This window comes from Myxine glutinosa, chromosome 1, assembly GCF_964187855.1.
Source record: "Myxine glutinosa chromosome 1, kmMyxGlut1.1, whole genome shotgun sequence".
NCBI lineage: Eukaryota > Metazoa > Chordata > Myxini > Myxiniformes > Myxinidae > Myxine > Myxine glutinosa.
Window position 1 is genome coordinate 233,686,130 of NC_136261.1, and position 21,766 is coordinate 233,707,895.

General features: G+C 48.4%; 1 protein-coding gene across 6 annotated transcripts in view; it reads right to left on the reverse strand.

The window, feature by feature from the left end:
• LOC137435054 (voltage-dependent L-type calcium channel subunit beta-1) overlaps positions 1-21,766 on the reverse strand; it is a 262,933-nt gene that overhangs the window by 19,310 nt on the left and 221,857 nt on the right. For all 6 annotated transcript variants that reach the window (XM_078785041.1, XM_078785038.1, XM_078785030.1 and 3 more), the window contains 3 exons: positions 20,958-21,016; positions 17,804-17,913; positions 8,382-8,533 (listed from right to left, as the gene is read on the reverse strand). In XM_078785041.1, the coding sequence (XP_078641167.1) occupies positions 8,382-8,533; positions 17,804-17,913; positions 20,958-21,016 (321 nt within the window). The remainder of the gene's footprint in view (positions 1-8,381; positions 8,534-17,803; positions 17,914-20,957; positions 21,017-21,766) is intronic.

Here is a 21,766-nt window from a genome sequence, read left to right on the forward strand (position 1 = left end):
GACGCTACCACCCCCGACAGGTACCCGATCCCGCACATCCAGGACTTTTCCGCCCGTTTGGCGGGACGGGTCATATTTTCCAAAATTGACCTGATACGGGGATACCACCAGGTACCTGTCCGGGCGGCCGACGTCCCGAAGACGGCCGTCATCACGCCGTTCGGCCTGTTCGAATTTTTGAGGATGCCGTTTGGCCTCAAGAACGCGGCCCAGGCGTTCCAGCGCTTAATGGACGGCGTGCTGCGCGACCTGCCATTTCTTTTCGTCTATCTGGACGACATCCTCGTCGCCAGCACGTCCCGCGCCGAGCACCTCCTCCACCTCCGAACACTGTTCGGTCGCCTCAGCGAGCACGGCTTAATTGTCAACCCGGCCAAATGCCACTTCGGCACGACGACCGTTGACCTTTTGGGCCACCGCATCACCAAGACCGGGGCCGTGCCGCTGCCGACCAAGGTCGAGGCCATCACCACGTTCCCGCGTCCCCGTTCCATCAAGGCCCTACAAGAGTTCCTCGGCATGGTGAATTTTTATCACCGATTCGTGCCCCGCGCTGCTCAGCTCATGCGGCCCCTTTACGAGGCCCTCCGGGGCAAGCCGGCCAAGCATGACATCGTTTGGTCCGCGGCCATGGACGCGGCCTTCGCAAGCGCAAAACGGGCCCTCGCCGATGCAACGCTGCTGGCTCACCCGGTGCTCAACGCGCCCATCGCCCTCACTACGGACGCCTCCAACTACGCGGTGGGCGCCGTCCATGAACAATGGGTGGACGGGGTTTGGCAGCCACTCGCTTTTTTCAGCCGGCAGCTCCGGCCGAACGAGTTAAAATACAGCACGTTCGACCGCGAGCTGCTCGGTCTATTCCTGGCCGTTCGCCATTTCCGACACCTCCTGGAGGGCCGCCCGTTCACGGCTTTCGTCGACCACAAGCCGTTGGTCTACGCAATGGCCAAAGTCACGGAGCCGTGGTCGGCCCGCCAGCAGCGCCACCTCTCCGCCGTGTCGGAATTCACCACGGACATCCGGCACGTCGCCGGCAAAGACAACGCTGTGGCCGACTGTCTTTCTCGGGCCAGCGCAAACGCGGTCCACCTCGGCGTCGACTTCGCGCTCATGGCGGCCGACCAGACCACCGACACCTCGGTGCAGGCCCTCCGGGTGGCGGACACGGGCCTCCGCCTGGCCGACATCCCCTTCGCGGGCACCGTCCTGCTCTGCGACGTCTCCCAGGGCCAGCCTCGCCCCATCGTGCCCGTTTCCTAGCAGCGCCGCATCTTCGCCTCCATCCACGGCCTTTCTCACCCGGGCCGGAAAGCTTCTCAGAAGCTGGTGTCGGCGTTTTTCGTCTGGCACGGCCTTCGACGGAACGTCCGCGACTGGGCCAACGCCTGCATGGCCTGCCAGCGGGCCAAGGTCCACCGCCACACCCAGGCCCCGCTGGCACCTTTCACCGTGCCTGCACGGCATTTCGACCACGTCCACGTGGACCTGGTGGGTCCCCTGCCCCCATCGCGGGGGTTCACCCACCTGCTCACCATGGTGGACAGGACCACCAGGTGGCCGGAGGCCGTGCCCCTCACCTCCACCACCACCACCGACGTGGCGCAGGCGTTCATCGCCACCTGGGTCGCGCGCTTCGGCGCACCGGCGGACATCTCGTCCGACTGCGGCCCACAGTTCACGTCCGAACTTTGGGGCGCGGTCGCCCGCTCGTTGGGGGTCACGCTGCACCGCACCACAGCCTACCACCCCCAAGCCAACGGGTTGTGCGAGCGGTTTCACCGCTCCATGAAGGCCGCACTCATGGCCGGCCTTCAGGACGACGGTTGGACCGACCGGCTGCCGTGGGTCCTTTTGGGGCTCCGCACGGCCCCCAAGGAGGACCTCCGGGCGTCCGCCGCCGAGCTCGTCTACGGCCAGCCGCTCCGCGTCCCGGGCGAGTTCGTGCCCGACGCTACCAGTCCCTGGTCCGCCGCACACCAGCGCTCGGACCTCCAGGAGGCCGCCCGCCGATTTGCCCCCGTGCCAACGTCCCGCCACGGTGGCCCCCAGTCCTACGTCCCCCCGGCGCTTCGCACAGCGGAGTACGTCTTTGTGCGTCATGACGCGCACCGGGGGCCACTCCGGCCGCCGTACGACGGGCCCTTCCGGGTCCTGCGACAGGGCGACAAGTCCTTTGTTGTCGACGTTGGCGGCCGGTCGGACCGGATCTCTGTGGACCGCCTCAAACCGGCGCACATGGACGTCGACCGACCACCATGGTTGGCCCTTCCTCCGCGGCGAGGCCGCCCCCCGTCCACAGTTCCCCCCGCTCGACCACCCACCACCACGTCGGACCCCTCCCCACGACCCTCCAGGGGTCGCTTTGGCCGGGTCATCCGGACCCCCCTTAAATTGACCCTGCCGGTGCAGGTCGATTCTGGAGGGGCGTGTGTAGCGGTTACCGCTGGATGCACACAATCGCCTTGCACCGGCCAGAACACGGCCAGACGCGCCTCTCCCGGGCATGCCCGGACTCACTGTTCCCGGGCACGCCCGAACCTCCCGGGCACGCCCGGTCTCGTCTTTCCCGGGCATGCCCGCTCTCGCCTTTCCAGGGCTCGCCCAGAGTGTCCGGGCATGCCCGCTATCGCCTTTCCAGGGCTCGCCCAGAGCGTCCGGGCATGCCCGCTATCGCCTTTCCAGGGCTCGCCCAGAGCGTCCGGGCATGCCCGCTCTCGCCTTTCCAGTGCTTGTCCAGAGCGCCCGGGCACGCCCAGCCTCGACTTGCCAGGCCGCAGCCAAACACGCCCGGGCAGGTCCAGACTCGCCTTTCCAAGGCTCGCCCTTGACACCCGGGCATGCCCGGTATAGCTTTTGCCGGGCAAACCTCCCGACATAAATGTGTATATATATTGCTGCCCGATAAACGGGCTTTTGTCAGAATACCTGAGCTGTTTTGTTTTAATAAAGCAACTCGGACGAATTCCGTCTTTGGTCGCGTCACTTCTTTCGACTCGCGTTGGAGCGCAGCTCCCTCAATACAGTACAAGGTTATTGCTATTATTCAGTACAAGGCTATTGCTATGATACAGTACAAGGTTATTGCTATTATACAGTACAAGGTTATTGCTCTGATACAGTACAAGGTTATTGCTATGATACAGTACAAGGTTATTGCTATTATACAGTACAAGGTTATTGCTATTATACAGTACAAGGTTATTGCTATTATACAGTACAAGGTTATTGCTATTATACAGTACAAGGTTATTGCTATTATACAGTACAATGTTATTGCTGTGATACAGTACAAGGTTATTGCTATTATACAGTACAAGGTTATTGCTATTATACAGTACAAGGTTATTGCTATGATACAGTACAAGGTTATTGCTCTGATACAGTACAAGGCTATTGCTATGATACAGTACAAGGTTATTGCTATTATACAGTACAAGGTTATTGCTATTATACAGTACAAGGTTATTGCTACTATACAGTACAAGGTTATTGCTGTGATACAGTACAAGGTTATTGCTGTGATACAGTACAAGGTTATTGCTATTATACAGTCATACAGTGCTAGGTGGCCTGAAAGTGACTTTGCCGTCTTGTTGAAACCAGACACTTTCAGCCATTTCCACAGCAACAAGTCATTGTACCAGCCAGTTCCTTAACATGTGATCATATAAGCTATGCTGTTTACCGGTCTATCAAAAAATAAGGACCAAATCAATTTATTGAGATCATTCCTGCCCATATCATTACGTGTGGAGGATGATGCTCCAATTCCAACGTAAAATGTGGATTTTCCTTCGAGCAGAATACTGTAGCGACCCATGGGTCCCCCAAGCGAGACCTGCATCAGAAGCTCCTTGCTCCAGCCGGTGACGTCACCGGCGGGGAACCACGGCGCCAGAGTGGCTGGTCACGTGACCACCAAAGCGTACCGCGCGTGCGGGTATAATCAGCTACACCTGTTGATCACGTGACCACTGAAGCACGCCTCGCCTGAGAGGCGTGGCTTTCGGTTTCGGTTTCGGTTTCTGGTTGTGCTTTATAAGGCAGCCCGATAAACGGGCTTTTCAGAGTTTCAGTGTTCCCGAGTTGGTTTTACGAATAAATATCTTCTCGGACGAGTTTTTGTCTTGCCCGTCATTTTGTCCGTCTCATGCTGGAGCCCGGGCTCCTTCACTGGTGACCCCGACGTGATTTGAACACGCAACCCCGACTGCCCCCGCACGGATGCGGGGGCTGCGAACGGACACGGCAAGCACGCCCTAGCCAGGGAAGCCACCTCGGCTGGTGACGCCAGCTTCCCCCGCACGGCTTCGGGCGCAGTTTCGAACGCGGCTTCGACATGCCGGAGTTTCGGTAACGACGACGGCCATGACTATGAGGTTTGCGCACCGCGCTCGGCTCCTCCTCTACGACCGGAGGGGTGAACCTATTCCAAGACCCTCCGAAGGCACGGCTGCTTCGTCACCTTCGCGCGCCCTGACGTTGGCGGAATGGCTGCTTCGTCACTTTCGCGCACACTGACGTTCGCGGCACGGCCGCTTCATCACCCTCGCGCACCTACAACTACAACCGCAACTACCTCTCCGACCCTGCATCCTCGGGAGGCCCGCGAGGAACCTCGGCAGCCTCCCCCGAGGCCTGGACCAGCCCCTCGGTTGGCCCACCCGCTTTTCGCGTGCACCGCTCGAGCCTTCTCGGCACTGCACCCGTGAACTGCAACCTCGGGAGGCCTGCGAGGAACCTCGGCAGCCTCCCCCAAGGACTTGCCCAGCCCCTCGGCCGCCCCCCATCCACTGCATCCCCCGAGGCCTTGACCAGCCCCGCATCCTCGGGAGGCCCGCGAGGAACCTCGGCAGCCTCCCCCGAGGCCTTGACCAGCCCCTCGGTTGGCTCACCTGCTTTTCGCGTGCACCGCTCGAGCCTTCTCGGCACTGCACCCGTGAACTGCAACCTCGGGAGGCCCGCGAGGAACCTCGGCAGCCTCCCCCGAGGACTTGCCCGGCCCCTCGGCCGCCCCCCGTCCTGCACCCCCCGTCCGACCACCCGCCACCACACTGGACCCCCCCCCCTGCCTGCACCCCCCGTCCGACCACCCGCCACCACACCGGACCCCCCCCCCCCCCCCCCCCGCGACTGGCCAGGGGTCGTTTCGGTCGGGTCATCCGGACCCCCCTCAGGTTGACCTTCCTGGATCAAGTCCATTCTGGGGGGGCGTGTGTAGCGACCCATGGGTCCCCCAAGCAAGACCTGCATCAGAATCTCCTTGCTCCAGCCGGTGACGTCACTGGCGGGGAACCACGGCGCCAGAGTGGCTGGTCACGTGACCACCAAAGCATGCCACGCGTGCGGGTATAATCAGCTACACCTGTTGATCACGTGACCACCGAAGCACGCCTCGCCTGAGAGGCGTGGCTTTCGGTTTCGGTTTCTGGTTGTGCTTTATAAGGCAGCCCGATAAACGGGCTTTTCAGAGTTTCAGTGTTCCCGAGTTGGTTTTACGAATAAATATCCTCTCGGACGAGTTTGTGTCTTGCCCGTCATTTTGTCCGTCTCATGCTGGAGCCCGGGCTCCTTCAATACCACATTTAATGTCCGTGAGCTTCGATATATGGCACATTCATCTGAAAACAGCACTTTCCCTTCAGACAGGGCAGTCAAGAAGTTGACGAGCAAGATATGACATTATGCACAATGCCAATCCATGTCGGCACCACTCATTTCATTCACTAATTATGGATGCCAGGGCTTCAACTGAAGATATTTTTCATGGGAGCCTGCATAGTGGTCTGCGGTTTGCCGTATTCACTAGGTCTCTTTCTTGTTGACTTTTACAGCGACTGGTCAACTGACGCCAACACAATAGTGCCGTGTTCAAGCAGCCAACCACTCTTCGACACTGTAACAACTGGTGTCCGCCATGCCGTCTAACTTCCTGCCTATTCCCGCGTCTGCGAGTCAGTGTTGCCGTATACCACGGCGGGAAAGGACGGAGAGGAAGGGATCGGGAGGTGCGAGAAATTTAGCAGGGGGTGACTTTGCGCTCCAAAGAGTAAAGTAACTTGCAGGTCCCCCTGTAGATAATAGCACATAAACAAGGAGTGTTGCAGCCAAAACTAGGATGGCACTCGGTATAGCACATACCTCCACCAAGCTGACAGTGTTTACCTTTTGTATACCACCGATAGGCCGGATCTGCATCTGGAGCCGAACCAAAATCGAATTGGCTCGTTCTTGTCACCTACCCAACCCATTCACCAAGTTTTTTCATAACCAGTCCATAACCTTTTGAAATATCATGCTATATATCTTGGATTAAATCATACCTCTCTGACAGACGTCAGTTCATCTCCATCAATAACTGCAAATCCCCCACTGCTCCCCTCCCCCAAGGTGTCCCCCAAGGTTCAGTTCTTGGCCCCCTCCTCTTCATCCTTTACCTGTCCCCCCTCGGTCACTTAATCCGCCGTCATGGTCTCCAATTCCACTGCTTCGCCGATGACATCCAGCTTTTCATCTCCACCAAGTCCATCTCCACCGCCACCCACTCTATCCTGACAAACTGCATCACTGAAATAAAATCCTGGCTTCAAATCAACTTCCTCAAACTTAACTGTGATAAATCTGAAATAATCATCATTGGCCCAAAAACGCTCACCAAGTCCACCCATAACTTTGCCCTCAACATCGACGGTTTCCCAGTATCCACCTCCCCTCACATCCGGAATCTTGGCATCATCTTTGACCAAACCCTCTCCTTCGACAAATACACTAAACAGATCACAAAGACAGCCTTCTTTCACCTGAAAAACATCGCCCGTCTCCGTCCATCCCTCTCCTCCGTGGCTGCAGAAACCCTCATCCACGCCTTCATCACTTCCCGTCTGGACTACTGCAATAGCCTCCTTTATGGTTCACCCTCAACAATCACCAATAAACTCCAATACATTCAGAACTCCGCTGCCCGTCTACTCACCCATTCCCGGACCCGTGACCACATCACCCCCGTCCTTTACAAGCTTCACTGGCTCCCCATCTCCCAGAGAATCCAGTACAAAATCCTCCTCTTGACCTACAAAGCCCTCCATAACCTGGCCCCATCCTACCTGGCTGACCTCCTCTCCAGACACACTCCCACCCGCAACCTCCGCTCTGCTGGTACCAACCTCCTGACCCTCCCCCCCCCCCATCCGGACCAAATTTAGATCCTGGGGGGACAGGGCCTTCTCCATCGCTGCTCCCACCCTCTGGAACTCGCTACCTCACACCATCAGAGACTCCTCCTCACTCACCACATTCAAAACATCACTCAAGACCCACCTGTTCAACACTGCATTCAACATTTAACCCACAGCATCTAACCCCTGACTATCTCCTCTCCTTCTCCCTCCTTTGTGCTTTGAATATTTCCCTATTGATTCTTCTTTTTTTGCAATTGTTTTTATGTTTTGCTATGCATTATGTTTTGCACTCTGTCAAAGCGTCTTTGGGCTTCCTGAAAAGCGCTATATAAAATAAATGCATTATTGTTATTATTATTATTATATATCGTTTTTGGCCCCATTTCTCAATGGTGTAGAATCACTTTAAAATTATAGTAGAGGAATTTGGATCCGCATCTTCCTCAAACTCGAATCAATTTGTCCTTGTCACACAAGCAACCTGTCCACCAAGTCCCGTCTGAGTCCATCCATAACTTTTTCAGATATCCTGCTCACAGACAGACAGACAAACAAACATGGGTGTGAAAATGTAACCTCCGTCCACCCTCCCCTAATCTAACAATTCTCCTAAATGAGCCTTCAACATATTGAATGTTTGCTTGAATGACAGTTGTCCATTTGACACAAATTAATGGCCATATTTGAATGCACGGCATCAATTAAACACAACGACATGAAAGGCAGGCATCACCCGATAATGCAGATAATCTCCTACCTAATGATACACTCTTGTTCTGCAGCACACACGACTGTTGTCCTCCATCTTGGTTTTAACCAGAATGCGGTTCCAGGTTCTTTTGTGACCAGACATGATCTTCTCTACTTGGAGAGTCTTCTAAAACTGATGATACTTGTTCCGGAATTTTCTTGCTTCAGTTTTGGTTAAATTTCGGTGTTATTTTGTTGCTGTAATTTATTCACGTGTCTCATCGAGTGCCTTTCCTTGTGTGGATTCTCATGACCTTGACTGAGTCGTGTGCACTTGTAGGCCTTTGACAGCCTTTGCCCATCTATCGCCTCATTCTTCCAAAAGCCTCAATTATGTTTAAAATAAAGACAGACATTTGGAACATTAATATTCCACTTAGAAAACAAATAACAATAGTCAAGAACAACGGTAAATTAAATCAAAGAAACAGTAAATTTGATGAAACTCACCTTTGGTGAGGCAACTTTGACATAGACAACAATTGGAGCAAGAGATGTTTTTGCAAGCTGCGCAGGGTGGTTGATGGTATCCGCATCAAGTACAACAAGCTGGAGCGTGCGTGCCAGTTCAAAGATGCGCTCAATCTCACTCTGAACTTCCGCTGGTGCGCAAGAGCAAACAGGATCAGTGTTCAGTCTCAGTGACTTCAGAAGAAGATTTAACAGCAATGGTGGACAAGCAGTGATAAAGTAGGAGACGAATTCGCAGTTAAGTTTCCAAATAAACCCTCAAATATAAAGTGCAAACAAAAAGCATTTCTGCCCTTTTAACCCTTTTTCCTTTAACCTTTAAAAATATATATATTTTTTTTTACTTTTTTTACTTTTTTTCTTCTTCCTTTTTTAAAGGGCAAATGCCCTTTAAATTTAACACTTCACTTATGGTATTGTGCTCACAAAGATGTAAATCTGTAATATAAAATACAGTGAAGTCCCATTATATTGGACACTCATTAAAACGAATGGAATGGATGGGGGGCATTGCCATTTTAATGGACATATTTAAACTCAATATAATGAATGATGAATATGAAGATTTTATTTCAATTATAAAATATCTGTTGAGTTATTGCAGAGAAATCTAGAAAAAATCTCCATTTTTGTCAGTTCATTCAGCGTTATGACTCAATGGGAATTGCAGGTTGAAGCGTATAGGGCAAAACATAAAACATAATTTGGAGTGGTTATCGGAAATAAAATAGACAAAATAAATAATGCAAAATAAAATGCGATAGCTCGCCTACTCTTCGTGAAGGACACCATGGGACCTTTAACGTCCACAAATTAATTCCGGCAGACGGGACACCGGTTTAACGTCCATCCGAGGGACGACACACACCTTGATGAATCACCTTGTCTGTGAAAAACCGGGATGACCGTTTATAGGTGGGCCGAGATTCAAACTCAGGCTGGACAGCTTATTGGCGACTTGGCCACCCTGTCAGCTCCATGAAGCCACAAAGTTGACATGAAAATCCATGCTTGCTGTTAAATATTTGCCCTAAGTGGAGTTGCTCAGGTCAAAATCACACCAAGGCACATCCCGGAAGGAAACCAACTGAGCATTGTTTAGGCTTTTGTGCATTCATTTGGGATGTGCCTTGGTTTGATCACCCAAATAAAATGTACCACTAGCTGAAAACGACTCCACATGTCTTTCCACCCATTGTATGTTAAGGGGCCCATTTACATAGCGCTTATTCAGAACTTGCGGAACAAATAATAGACAATCCAACAAGAATTGTACTTTGTACAAATTGTACAAATTGTACAAATCCAATTTGCACTCCTCATTAAGAAATATAATGGGGGTGGGGAAACAGAGTGCAACATCTGTGTTCTAGTAGTCCTTAATTCACATTCCTTTGATGTGATAGTTTGTGACCTTTGACCTAAGATTGAACCTGCCCTCTTGAAAAGCTTATAAATAAAAAACAAAAATATGTATGAATAATAAATTCCAAAATGCTAGTGAATGCAAACAGTATTGTTTAGATTGGCCACATGCATCATATGGCCTAAAATCAAGGTTGATGAACACTGCAAAATACAAGCTGTCTAAACATCTATAAGCATGCCATGTAAAACTATTGTCATCAAACCCACATTCTTTGGATGAACTTAGTGCTATGATCACAGATGCAATTCATGAAATGACGTTCAGTGGCAACTGGAGAATGTTTTCAACAAGTTGGAAAATCGGATGGAACGATGTACTGTATTATGAAATACTAGCAGAAGTACCCGGCATTGCCGGGTGGGGGAGGGGAGGGAAACGGGGGGAGGGGGAAGGGGAGGAGAGGGAAACGGGGAGAGGGGGAAGGGGAGGGGAGGGAGAGGGGGGAGGGGGAGGGGGAAGGGGTGGGGGAGGGAGGGAGGGGTAGGGGGAGGGGAGAGGAGGGCGAGGGGAGGGGAGGAGGTAGGTGGGGGAAGGGGAGGAGGCGGGGGAGGGGGAGGAAGAGGGGGGAGGGAGGGGGAGGGAGGGGGAGGGGAGGGGGTAGGTGGGGGAAGGGGAGGAGGAGGGGGAGAGGGAGGAAGAGGAGGGAGGGGAGAGGAGGGGGAGGGAGGGGGAGGGGGAGGGGAGAGGAGGGGGAGGGGAGAGGAGGGGGAGGGGAGGGGGTAGGTGGGGGAAGGGGAGGAGGAGGGGGAGGGGGAGGAAGAGGGGGGAGGGGAGAGGAGGGGGAGGGGGGAGGTGGGGGAAGGGGAGGAGGAGGGGGAGGAAGAGGGGGGAGGGAAGAGGAGGAGGAGGGGAGGGAGGGGGAGGGGAGAGGAGGGGGAGGGGAGGAAGAGGAAGAGGGGGGAGGGGAGAGGAGGGGGAGGGGAGAGGAGGGGGAGGGGAGGGGAGAGGAGGGGGAGGGGAGAGAGGGGAGGGGGAGGGGAGGGAGGGGAGGGGGGAGGTGGGGGAAGGGGAGGGGGGAGGTGGGGGAAGGGGAGGAGGAGGGGGAGGAAGAGGGGGGAGGGGAGAGGAGGAGAAGGGGAGGGAGGGGGAGGGGAGAGGAGGGGGAGGGGAGGAAGAGGGGGAGGGGGGAGGTGGGGGAAGGGGAGGGGAGGAAGAGGGGGGAGGCGAGAGGAGGGGGAGGGAGGGGGCGGGGGAGGGAGGGGGCAGGGGAGGGAGGAGGCCAAATATCAAGTACGTGAGCCTCTCCGTTTAGGAGTCTATCGGTAACATTACACACACACAAACTGTGTTTTATGTTCAATGGTCTGGCGGCGGGGATGGAACATCACGTGATCGCTCTGAGCGAATCAGCGCGCTGCTCTGCCACCGGCTCAGATTCCGTGTATAATATTCCTCGCTGAAATGCGCTGAGGTAAATATGAATAAAAAATATGGATCTCGTCAAATATTTTTAGGTAGGCCATGTCCTTCCCAGGCTCAATGGCCATGTCTGTGCCAAATATCAAGTACGTGAGCCTCTCCGTTTAGGAGTCTATCGGTAACATTACACACACACAAACTGTGTTTTATGTTCAATGGTCTGGCGGCGGGGATGGAACATCACGTGATCGCTCTGAGCGAATCAGCGCGCTGCTCTGCCACCGGCTCAGATTCCGTGTATAATATTCCTCGCTGAAATGCGCTGAGGTAAATATGAATAAAAAATATGGATCTCGTCAAATATTTTGAGGTAGGCCATGTTCTTCCCAGGCTCAATGGCCATGTCTATGCCAAATATCAAGCACGTGAGCCTCTCTGTTTAGGAGTCTATCGGTAACATTACACACACACACACACACACACACAAACTGTGTTTTATATATTTATAGATAGATAGATGGTGGTTATGTTGAAACCTAAAAATTTTAACTGTCGTGAGTAAAGAAGACCTGATGAAATATGATTTCATGCACCATTTATATTTTGTATTTATCATGTATACAGTACAACAACTGTTATGAAAGTTCAACGTTGCACAAGGATTTTATGGACACCCTGTACTGCTCTATGCAAACATTAATGCTGCGTATTTTGGCCACATAAGACAGGCAGCCAAGTAATAAAGGTTTACTAATTGGTGAAGATAGATAAAAAGGTCAGATCAGGCCATAAATAGGTCAGTGTGACCTAGTTTCCAAAAAGGCGTCTAGGTGCATCATCACCTACATGTGAACACATAAACCTTTGTCTATTATTAAGAAAATGAGAATGTGAAAATGACAGTTACCCGCTTTGGTCCATAGGAGCTGCGACAAAGTATTCTTTGTGCAAAGTCTCATCTCAATTGGTTGACACAGAAATGCTTGGCAGACCAGAAACCTTTATTTCACGTGGGATTTTGGCCTTTGGAAGGTAAAGTATCAGACTAGTGTATGTCTGTCAATCCGTAGGGAATGTGGCATGGCATCATATTGCCCATTGTTGTCTAGAATTGTTGAAATACAGAGGCACGTCAAGCCAAAACCCTTATTTTTGCAACCAATTTTGACATTTGGCCCCTGTAAATTCTTGAAACCGACTCGATTCCGAAGTTTTTCAATTCATCTCCCTATTTTGTTTGCTTGAAAGAAAACCTTTATGCCAAATGATATCTCTATCACCTCAAATACAAGGGTGGGGGGAGGGGTAAGGGGCAAAACAAAATGTCTGATTTTTAGTGTTTTGCCTTTAACATCTTAAAGTCAGAATGGGGGCCAAAAATCGAGAAAATTTAAAGGAGTCTGGGGGTATTGAAGCAATGTACACCCATGATAAATATGAAAAGGATTGTCTTACAAATGTAAGAATGTTGTGCAATTGTAATTTGTTGGAAAAAATGAGGAAGAAGTAGACGCAGAAGAAAGATATAGTGTGTGTGTGTATATATATATATATATATACATACACACACACACACACACACACACACACACACACACACATACACATATATATACACCCACACACACATACACATATCTATGTATATATCTGTGCAGTGTCTGTGTTGCAATGTTGCATTGTCACTGAACTACTCCCTCAAGCGTTGGTGGAATCATATCAAACTTCTGGTATGCACCTTCTGGTATGCACCCCTCTCACCACATACAAGGCTTTCATCCGCAGCTCAATGGAATACTGTTCTCCCCTATGGGCTGGTGCTCCTGCCTCACACCTGGCTCGGCTTCACGCTGTTGAATCCAAAGCTTTAAAAATCATTGGAATCTCCCGCGATGAAGCTATCTCTGAGGGCCTTTCACTCACTCACCGCAGGCAGGTAGGTGGTCTTTCTGTCTTCTACCGACTCCTCTCCGGCCTTGCTCCCCCAGCTCTCTCTGTGCTCTGTCCCCCAAATATTCCTACAGGTCGCACAAGATCTGCCAGCAACCCTCTGATGGTTAAACTGCCGAAATCTCGGCTCGCTGCTCACCTTCACTCTTTCATTCCTCTTTTCTCCCGCCTCTGGAACAAACTCCCACACTCCCTTCAATCCCACTCCTCCCTCCAGGTCTTTAAAACAGCTGTTCACCACCATCTCTTATCTTCCCCCATCCAAAACCTTGATCTTTTCTACCCCCACTAATTCACCCCAGATCCACCTTGTTTGAAATTCCAACTTCTTTCCTGGAAGTCCTGGCAGTGTCCATATGTTTATACCTCTCCCACCCCCCCCCCCCCCACCCCTTCACATGCCTCCCCCCCAAAGCCCTCTCCCTCCCACAGATCTCTCGATGTCTCCATGTCTCTCGGTCCCTGCTCTCAAATGTTGTGTCTGTGTCCTTCCCCCTCTCTCCCCATCTTGTCTACCGCTCCCGATGTTATTTGTTTTATGTGTCTGTTTGTCTTTCTGTGTGATTAATGTTCGCTCTTTCACGAGCCTCGATCTTGTATACAAAAAAAATAAAAAAATAAAAAAAAATCTCTCCCGTGTGTATGTCCTAAGAGTATTACTTTTGAATTTTTTTTCTTTTCAACTTATATCTTCAACTTCAATTGTTTATAAAAGGTAATATCATGTATATTACAAATACATTTGTGCAAAATAATTGTTTGTATTATGATTGGTGTAAACCATGACAAAACAGCAACTCAGGTACAGTCATCTATCTATATGTCTACATATCTGGTCAGTGTCTGTGTTGTCACTGAACTACTCCCTCAAACTTTTGTTTCCGTGGTTGTGAAGTGTTTTTAATAATGTTGTTGGTGAGGTGTTTTGGATTACGTGGTGGTGAGGTGTTTTGAATTTCGTGGTGATGAGGTGTTTTGAATTATGTGGTGGTGAGGTGTTTTGAATTACGTGGTGCTGAGGTGTTTTGAATCACATGGTGGTGAGGTGTTTTGAATTACGTGGTGGTGAGGTATTTTGAATTTCGTGGTGGTGAGGTGTTTTGAATCACGTGGTGGTGTGTTTTGAATTACATGGTGGTGAGGTGTTTTGAATCACGTGGTGGTGTGTTTTGAATTACATGGTGGTGAAGTGTTTTGAATTTTGTGGTGGTGAGGTGTTTTGAATTTCGTGGTGGTGAGGTGTAATTGTCCCAAACTTCCAGTATGCACCTACCCCTCCCGTATGTACAGTCACGTGAAAAAGTAAGTACACCCCATGTATTACATGGGGTGTACTTACTTTTTCACTTGACTATATGTGATGAGGGGTTCTTTTTTATTATTTTTTATTTTTTCAACCTAAATCTTCAACCTAAATTGCTTATGATTTAGATAAATGTAATATCACAAACACTACAAATAAATTTGTGCAAAATAATTGTTGTATTATGATTGGTGTAAATCATGACAACACAGCAACTCAGGTAGTCATTATGCTCAGCTAAAATAAGCCCGTTCCTCTATAACGACGTGTGGTGATGCAAGCGGGGGAGCCGAGCCAAGCTAGTATATATACAGTCACGTGAAAAAGTAAGTACACCCCATGTAAAGTTTTGACTTTTTCAACATATTTCAACATACAGCTATTTGATCTTCATTTCAACAATATTGATAGATAAAGGTGATAAAATATAACAAATATCATGAAACATTTACATTTTGTAGTCCATTGTATAATTTAAATAAACATATATGCAAATTTCGCATGTGGAAAAAGTAAGTACACCCTTGGCTCTAATAGGTGGTATTGCCCCCTTTGGCAGAAACAACCTCAAGTAGGCGTTTCTTATAACTGTCTACCAGTCTCTGACATGGACTGGGAGAAATTTTTGCCCACTCTGCGCAGAATTCTTTCAGCTGTGCGATGTTTGAGGGGTTTCTTGCATGCACAGCTTGTTTCATATCCCCCCACAACATCTCGATGGGATTTAGATCCGGGCTTTGACTTGGCCATTCCAAGTCCCTCCATTTCTTTCTTTTCAGCCATTCCTTGGTGGATTTACTGGTATGTTTAGGGTAATTGTCATGTTGCAAGGTCCACCTTCGGTTGAGCTTCAACTTTCCGACAGATGGCCTCACATTAACCTCAAGCACCCTCTGGTACAATGAAGAATTCATCGTGGATTCTATGATGTTGAGCTGCCCAGGCCCTGATGCAGCAAAGCTGCCCCAAACCATAATATTTCCACCACCATGCTTTACAGTTGGTATCAGGTTCTTGTGGTAAAATGCTGTCTTTGGTTTTCGCCAAACATGTCTTCTGGTACTGTAGCCAAATAGCTCTACCTTTGACTCATCTGTCCAGAGCACATTGTTCCAGCATTGCTGGTCTTTTCCAATGTGTTCATTGGCAAAACTTTAGTCTTGCCCTGATGTTCTTTCTGAACAGCAAAGGTTTCCTCCTGGCACACCGACCATGTATATCAAATTTGTGCAGCCTCTTTCTAATGGTAGACTCGTGCACTTTGACATCAACAGTGGCAAGAGCTACCTGTAGGTCCCGTGACGACATTCTGGGGTTCTTAGAGACTTCTTTCAGCATCTTGCGATCTGCTCTCGGGCTGAACTTGCCGGGGCGGCCTGGCCTGAACAAGTTGGCAGTTGTTTGGAATCTTCTCCACTTGTAGATGATCTTCCGGACAGTCGAATGATTGATTTGAAATTGTTTGGAGATCTTTTTAAACCTCTTCCCAGACTCGTAGGCATCTTTAACCTTCTTTCTGAAGGCCTGAGAGCTCTTTTGATCTAGGCATGGTGATGCCGCACACTTCAACAACAAAGAGCAAACCAAACTAAATGTCTGAGGTTTAAATAATACAGGTTCTGCCAAGATCCTCTCTAACGATGTTCTAATCATTTGCACCTGAGCTGGTGCACCTGATTCTAATTTTAGGTATTTGAAGTAGTGATAAATGTAGGGGTGTACTTATTTTTTCCACATGCGAAATTTGCATTTATGTTTATTTAAATTATACAATGGACTACAAAATGTAAATGTTTCATGATATTTGTTATATTATATCACCTTTATCTATCAATATTGTTGAAATGAAGATCAAATAGCTGTATGTTGAAATATGTTGAAAAAGTCAAAAGTTTACACGGGGTGTACTTACTTTTTCACGTGACTGTATACAGCAATACCCCGTTTTACGCCATTTCGACCTTCGTCAAATCCGACTTTACGCCACTCTTATAGAGTAAATTTCAGTTCAGTGAACGTCATTATGTGCGACTTTACGTCACTCCTACATCATTATAGAAGGACGTGAAAAAAATTAAGTTTTCCTTAAAAATATATTTAAAATAAATAAAATAGTCCATAAATGAACAATAAAAGAAGCTAAAAAAACAATTTAAAATACAATAAAAAGCACATTAAAAATATTTTAAAATGTACGTACAGTATACTGTATGTACGCGTAGCTGCTGGTTCTCATTCAAAACAAAGGCGACGCCATATGCATTTTGTCCTGTGCTGCGGTCGCGTGCTTGCTTTGCCTTTCGCTGGTATTTTTGTGATTATTCCTTAACTGTGTAAAGGTTCCTTTACTGTGTAAAACAACCAACGTAATGTGGCAACGGCGAAACATAACGACGATGCCGGCTCGGATGACCGTCCGTGGCAGACGTCACGTCACGTCACCGTGCAGAGTGTGCAATGTCTACGAGGACAGGCCCCATGGCCCATGGCCCATGTGAAATGAACGACCGTGTCATGCCTCGAGCCGGGGTGCCTCGTCGGGCACCTCGCCGGCATCCGGCGTCGACGAACCGATCGACGTGTGCATGTGCACATGTGCATGGATTTGCAAATGCCTGCCTGTAGATCGTCGTTTCTGCGTATATCGCATCGTCCAAAAAAAAGAAGCACGCAACTTCGGCCGCTCGAGGAAAGACGGGGCACGCCTACGACTCGGAGGCGAGCGTCGATCCCCGGGGCGGCCGGGTTCACGGAACCCTGAGCTCGTTCGTTCGTCACAGACGACAAGACACGACCACCGGTGAAACTGTTCGGACACGTTGGGTAAAGCATGCCGTGGGGAAGCGGGCCGCGGAGCCACTCGGCACACAAGCCCGCTCACGGTCGACAGGTCCGTGCCGGTCACCCCGTTCGAGGAGAAGACCCGACCGATAGAAAACAACGGAGGGACTCCTGACGGGGAGCGGCAAAGATTCAGGCGAAGCCGCAGCCTCCTCCAGTTATTTACTCTAGTTTTATGGTGTTTGTCTTCATTTTAAGGCATTTTTAAGACATTACGCCCGGTTTACGTCAAAAAACGAGTTACGTCACGGCTTATGGAACCAATTAATGACGTAGGCCAGGGTATTGCTGTATATATATATACCAACTGTCAAACTCCCCTCCTTACCCCTTCTTCTCCCCCTGTAGGAAAGGAGACATAACAAGAGTTCAATGAAATTCCCCACCTAATATGTTCCTTATTCACGCCAATTTTATAAAAAGCAACACAGCAGATGAGAAAAGCAGCTCAGGTTAAAGAGGGTACAGGATGCTCTCACGCTGTCATGGGGAAGTGACGAGCATAGCTGAAAGGCTTACCGATGCTGGACCGTGTGTTGGATCTCTCGATAATGGCTCTCTTGCTGGGGTTGTTCAGCACCGAGCGCTTGGCTAAAGATATGTCAGCAGTAACTCTTGTGATGGATATGCTGCAGTGAAACAGGCCAGGATGCTTTAATGGAAGTTTATCTTATGTTTTATAAATAAAATCTTCGAGGTGAAGAAATGAATTTTATTTTAAACATTCAATCAGTCAAGCTTGTACCACATAAAATGACATAAGTGGAAATGTTTTGCTGCCATGAGTTCCATTCAATACGTTTAGTTCAAGTTCTCATAGGTTCGGCAAAATTGTATAATGTTCTGCTTCAGTTGCATTGTACCACTTAAAGTGAACGTCATGCTCATTCTGGCATATGATGGATAATCAATCACTTGGGTGTGCCTTCACCAGCAAGACTAGTTCTTCATTCTTCTGACCTGGGTGTGGTTTATCATGGGTGTAATGGATCAGATAATATGAATTAAAGCTGGGAAAGCACAATTTTGGAATAATATACACGGAGTCCTCTATATACGTCGTATGTGCATTTCTGGGAAATAGTATTTATATCAAAACAGAATGTATCGGAACGTATTGTTCCATAGGAATAAGTTATAATGGGGACATTTGGGTTCCCTCTTAGACAAGTTGTACAAGATAGTGTTAACAATGAATAAAATCAAATGAAGGTGTAAAAAACTGCCTCGCCCATCATTTTGATGTTACAGAGGTTAATGCGCTGCTTAAACCATTCAAACTAGCCTCTGCTCGAATTAAATGTTTCACTTTCACTTGACCCACCTCGTTTGCCCTTCAGGTTGATCAACTGCGGGCTTTAGCCTGGATCACAAACAAACTTATTGGCACATGATTTTCGTTTTGGTCTTCAATCCAGAATGGTAATGAACGTTCCATATTCTCCATCAACAAACTCCGAACGTGTACATTTCTAGGAGCACCCAGTGGCGTACTGCACTGCCAAGCGGCTCTCACCTTCCCTTTGATTGTCCCCACAGTCGTCACGGGTATCCCAAAGATGGCGGCTACATGCATTGTACGATCACCACCATCACACCACCTCAAAACAACAAATTTAGTCTGCAAGGTGTCCACACTGCGTCTCCTCTTGCTCACAGACGTACTAGCCTCGCTTGACGATCATTTGTCACTCATACTGCATTAAGAGGAAAATAAATATACAACTTCCAGGGTTTTTGGGGTTTTTTTTCTTTTACATTTTTCATTTTTATACCAAAACATACCTACTTATATCAGAAAAGAGTGTGAATGCATCAACAACGTTATACCGAAACTAGAGGTTCCAGTGAACCTGAACTCAACTGGTCTATATCAATATGGTTAGAATATGCATAATAGAACCACAAACGATATAGTTTATATGTGCTAAAAATATATGACAAAAATGGATTTTTCAACATGGCCGCCCTGCCGCGCCCATTTTTGGGCGTGCAACGCCCAAATGCAATCCCAAACTAGTTTATGTCTTAAAGATGCTGCATAAAAAGTTTCATCACATTTGATCAATATTTGTGACTTTTAGAGCGTAGACGTCGAATTGTTTACAGATGACAGACAGACAGACAGACAGACAGACAGACGACAGACGGACGACAGACACTGGGTGTCGACAAAAACTCAGCTGGACATAGTCCAGTTGAGTTAAAAACGGATAACGGGACTACTTATAATCGAGAACTCCTTGCACATACTCTATCTGTCACGTTTTACAGAATGTGAGCTAAGAAATTCCGCTTTGAGAAGCAACAATGCCAAAAAATGTCACCTTACTCAAAAACTGCTTTCAGCATTGAGACATACATTGCTATACACAAGACTACAAGATAAGCAAAAGGAAGTAAGAGAGTGACAGAAAATGTTTATTTTGAGAGAAAACCATGAGCATGAATAAATAAGTGAATAGAAGAAATATTGGTGGCCTTCAGGGAAAGGGAAAACATCTTCAGGGAAATGAAAGAAACTAATGAATAAGGTTTTAGTTTATTTTCAGCTTTGCCATCACCTATCTCCTAACATCCTGGCATTATTCAGATTGGAAAATGGGCATTCCTGGGTTTGTGTATAACAGCCTCAGCCTCTTCCCTCTCTTCAAACAAATCTCATGCTCTCACTATCTCTCCGAAAGGACCGTCTGGCAAACCCTCCGATTTACTTCATTAACAACCTTATTGAGGAAGTTCAGTCGTTCAAACTCCTAGGTCTCATTATCAGCCATGATCTTTCTTGGGCAAACCACATTTCAAAATTGGCCTCCAAAGCCAGCCGCTGACTGGACATCCTCCTCCATACAAAGTCCTTCCTTGACACACCTGAACTCCTATCCACCTACAAAGCCTTCACCCATAGCTTGATGGAGTACTGCTCTCCACTCTGTACTGGCTCCCCTGCCTCACTTCTTGCTCAGCACCATGCCGTGGAAACCAAGGCCTTCAATATTATTGGAATCTCCCACGATGAAGCTGAGTCTATTGGTCTATCACTTCACCATTGAAGGCAGGTCAGTGGTCTCTTTTCTCACCTTGCACCATCTGTGCCTTCCATGGTTTGTCCATCCCACCCCAGGTTTCTGCAGGGCTCACACGGTCCACCATTGAACCCCTTCTGGTTGATCTACTTAAATCCAGGATCACTGCACACTTCCACTCATTTTTGATCCTCTTTTCTCCTGCATGTGGAACCAACTTCCACACATTCTCTTCAATCTCATTCTTCCCTCCAGGTCTTCATGACAGCTGTTCACCATCTCAGATGTCCCAAATTCAAAACCATGATCTCTTGTACCCTTGTTAACCCCACCCCAAGCCCTCCTCCTTCCAAATTTACAGATTTTCTCTCCTGAGAGTTCCCTTATGTATCCATCTAGCCTACCCCATGCATCCTCTCCTGCCCCTCATTCGTCCCCACATCCATTATTTGTCCAAGTCTGCCTCTGCCCAGGCCTTCATTTCTGCTGTTGGTGTTTGCCCCCCCCCCCCCCAACCCCCCTCAACTGTTCCCTTTGTCCCGTTGTGTCCTGATCTGTTCAATGTACTAATTCTAGCTCTTCCATGAGCACCAGCTATGTAAACATAAAAAACAGCAAGTAGAAATGACTCGCTTCACATTACTTACCGTCCCTCAAATCGGTGCTTCAAGAAGTCAAACAGTGCTTTCTGCATCATGTCTGTCACCTTCAAAAAATAAATAGGAAACAGGATGCAAGCCAATGACAAATAATCTTTTAAAATCCAATCACAAATTCTGCTTATTAATGTTGATAAAGTGTGTTTTGACACCAATACAAGTGACTAGTGTGAAAGTTTCTTCTCATCCTGAATAAGGATCTAGAAAGGTATGGAGAATGATCAATTAGCCCATTTAGTGAAAAATGAGATATTTTGTCTTTTGAAAATAGAAACTTTTTTCTGGTCATTGTTGTCTCAACGCATGGAAAGGACAAGAAAAATCAATTGTGGAATGTTTTAACATAGGAATAGGAGGAGTTCATGCATTCAAAAGGAAGGTTTTACATTAATGAACAGGATTAAATAATTAAATTGATATATGTGGGGAAATTACACACCCAGACCAGAGATCGAGCCCAGGTCTCTGGTGAACCGTACCAGTGCTCTGCCATCTGAGCTACCTGGGTGACCCTGACCAAGCATGCATAATTTTCCCACATATATCAATTCAATTATTATTATTTTTTTTTTTTTTTAATTTTTTTTTTTGTATACAAGATCGAGGCTCGTGAAAGAGCTAACATTAATCACACAAAAAGACAAAAAACAAGGGGAGCGGCAGACAAGATGGGGAGAGAGGGGGAAGGACACAAAAGAGAGGGGGAAGAGGGGGAAGGACACAAATACAACATTTGAGAGCAGGGACATCGGGAGGACTTGGGGGGAGGTGGGAAAGGAATAAAACATATGAACACT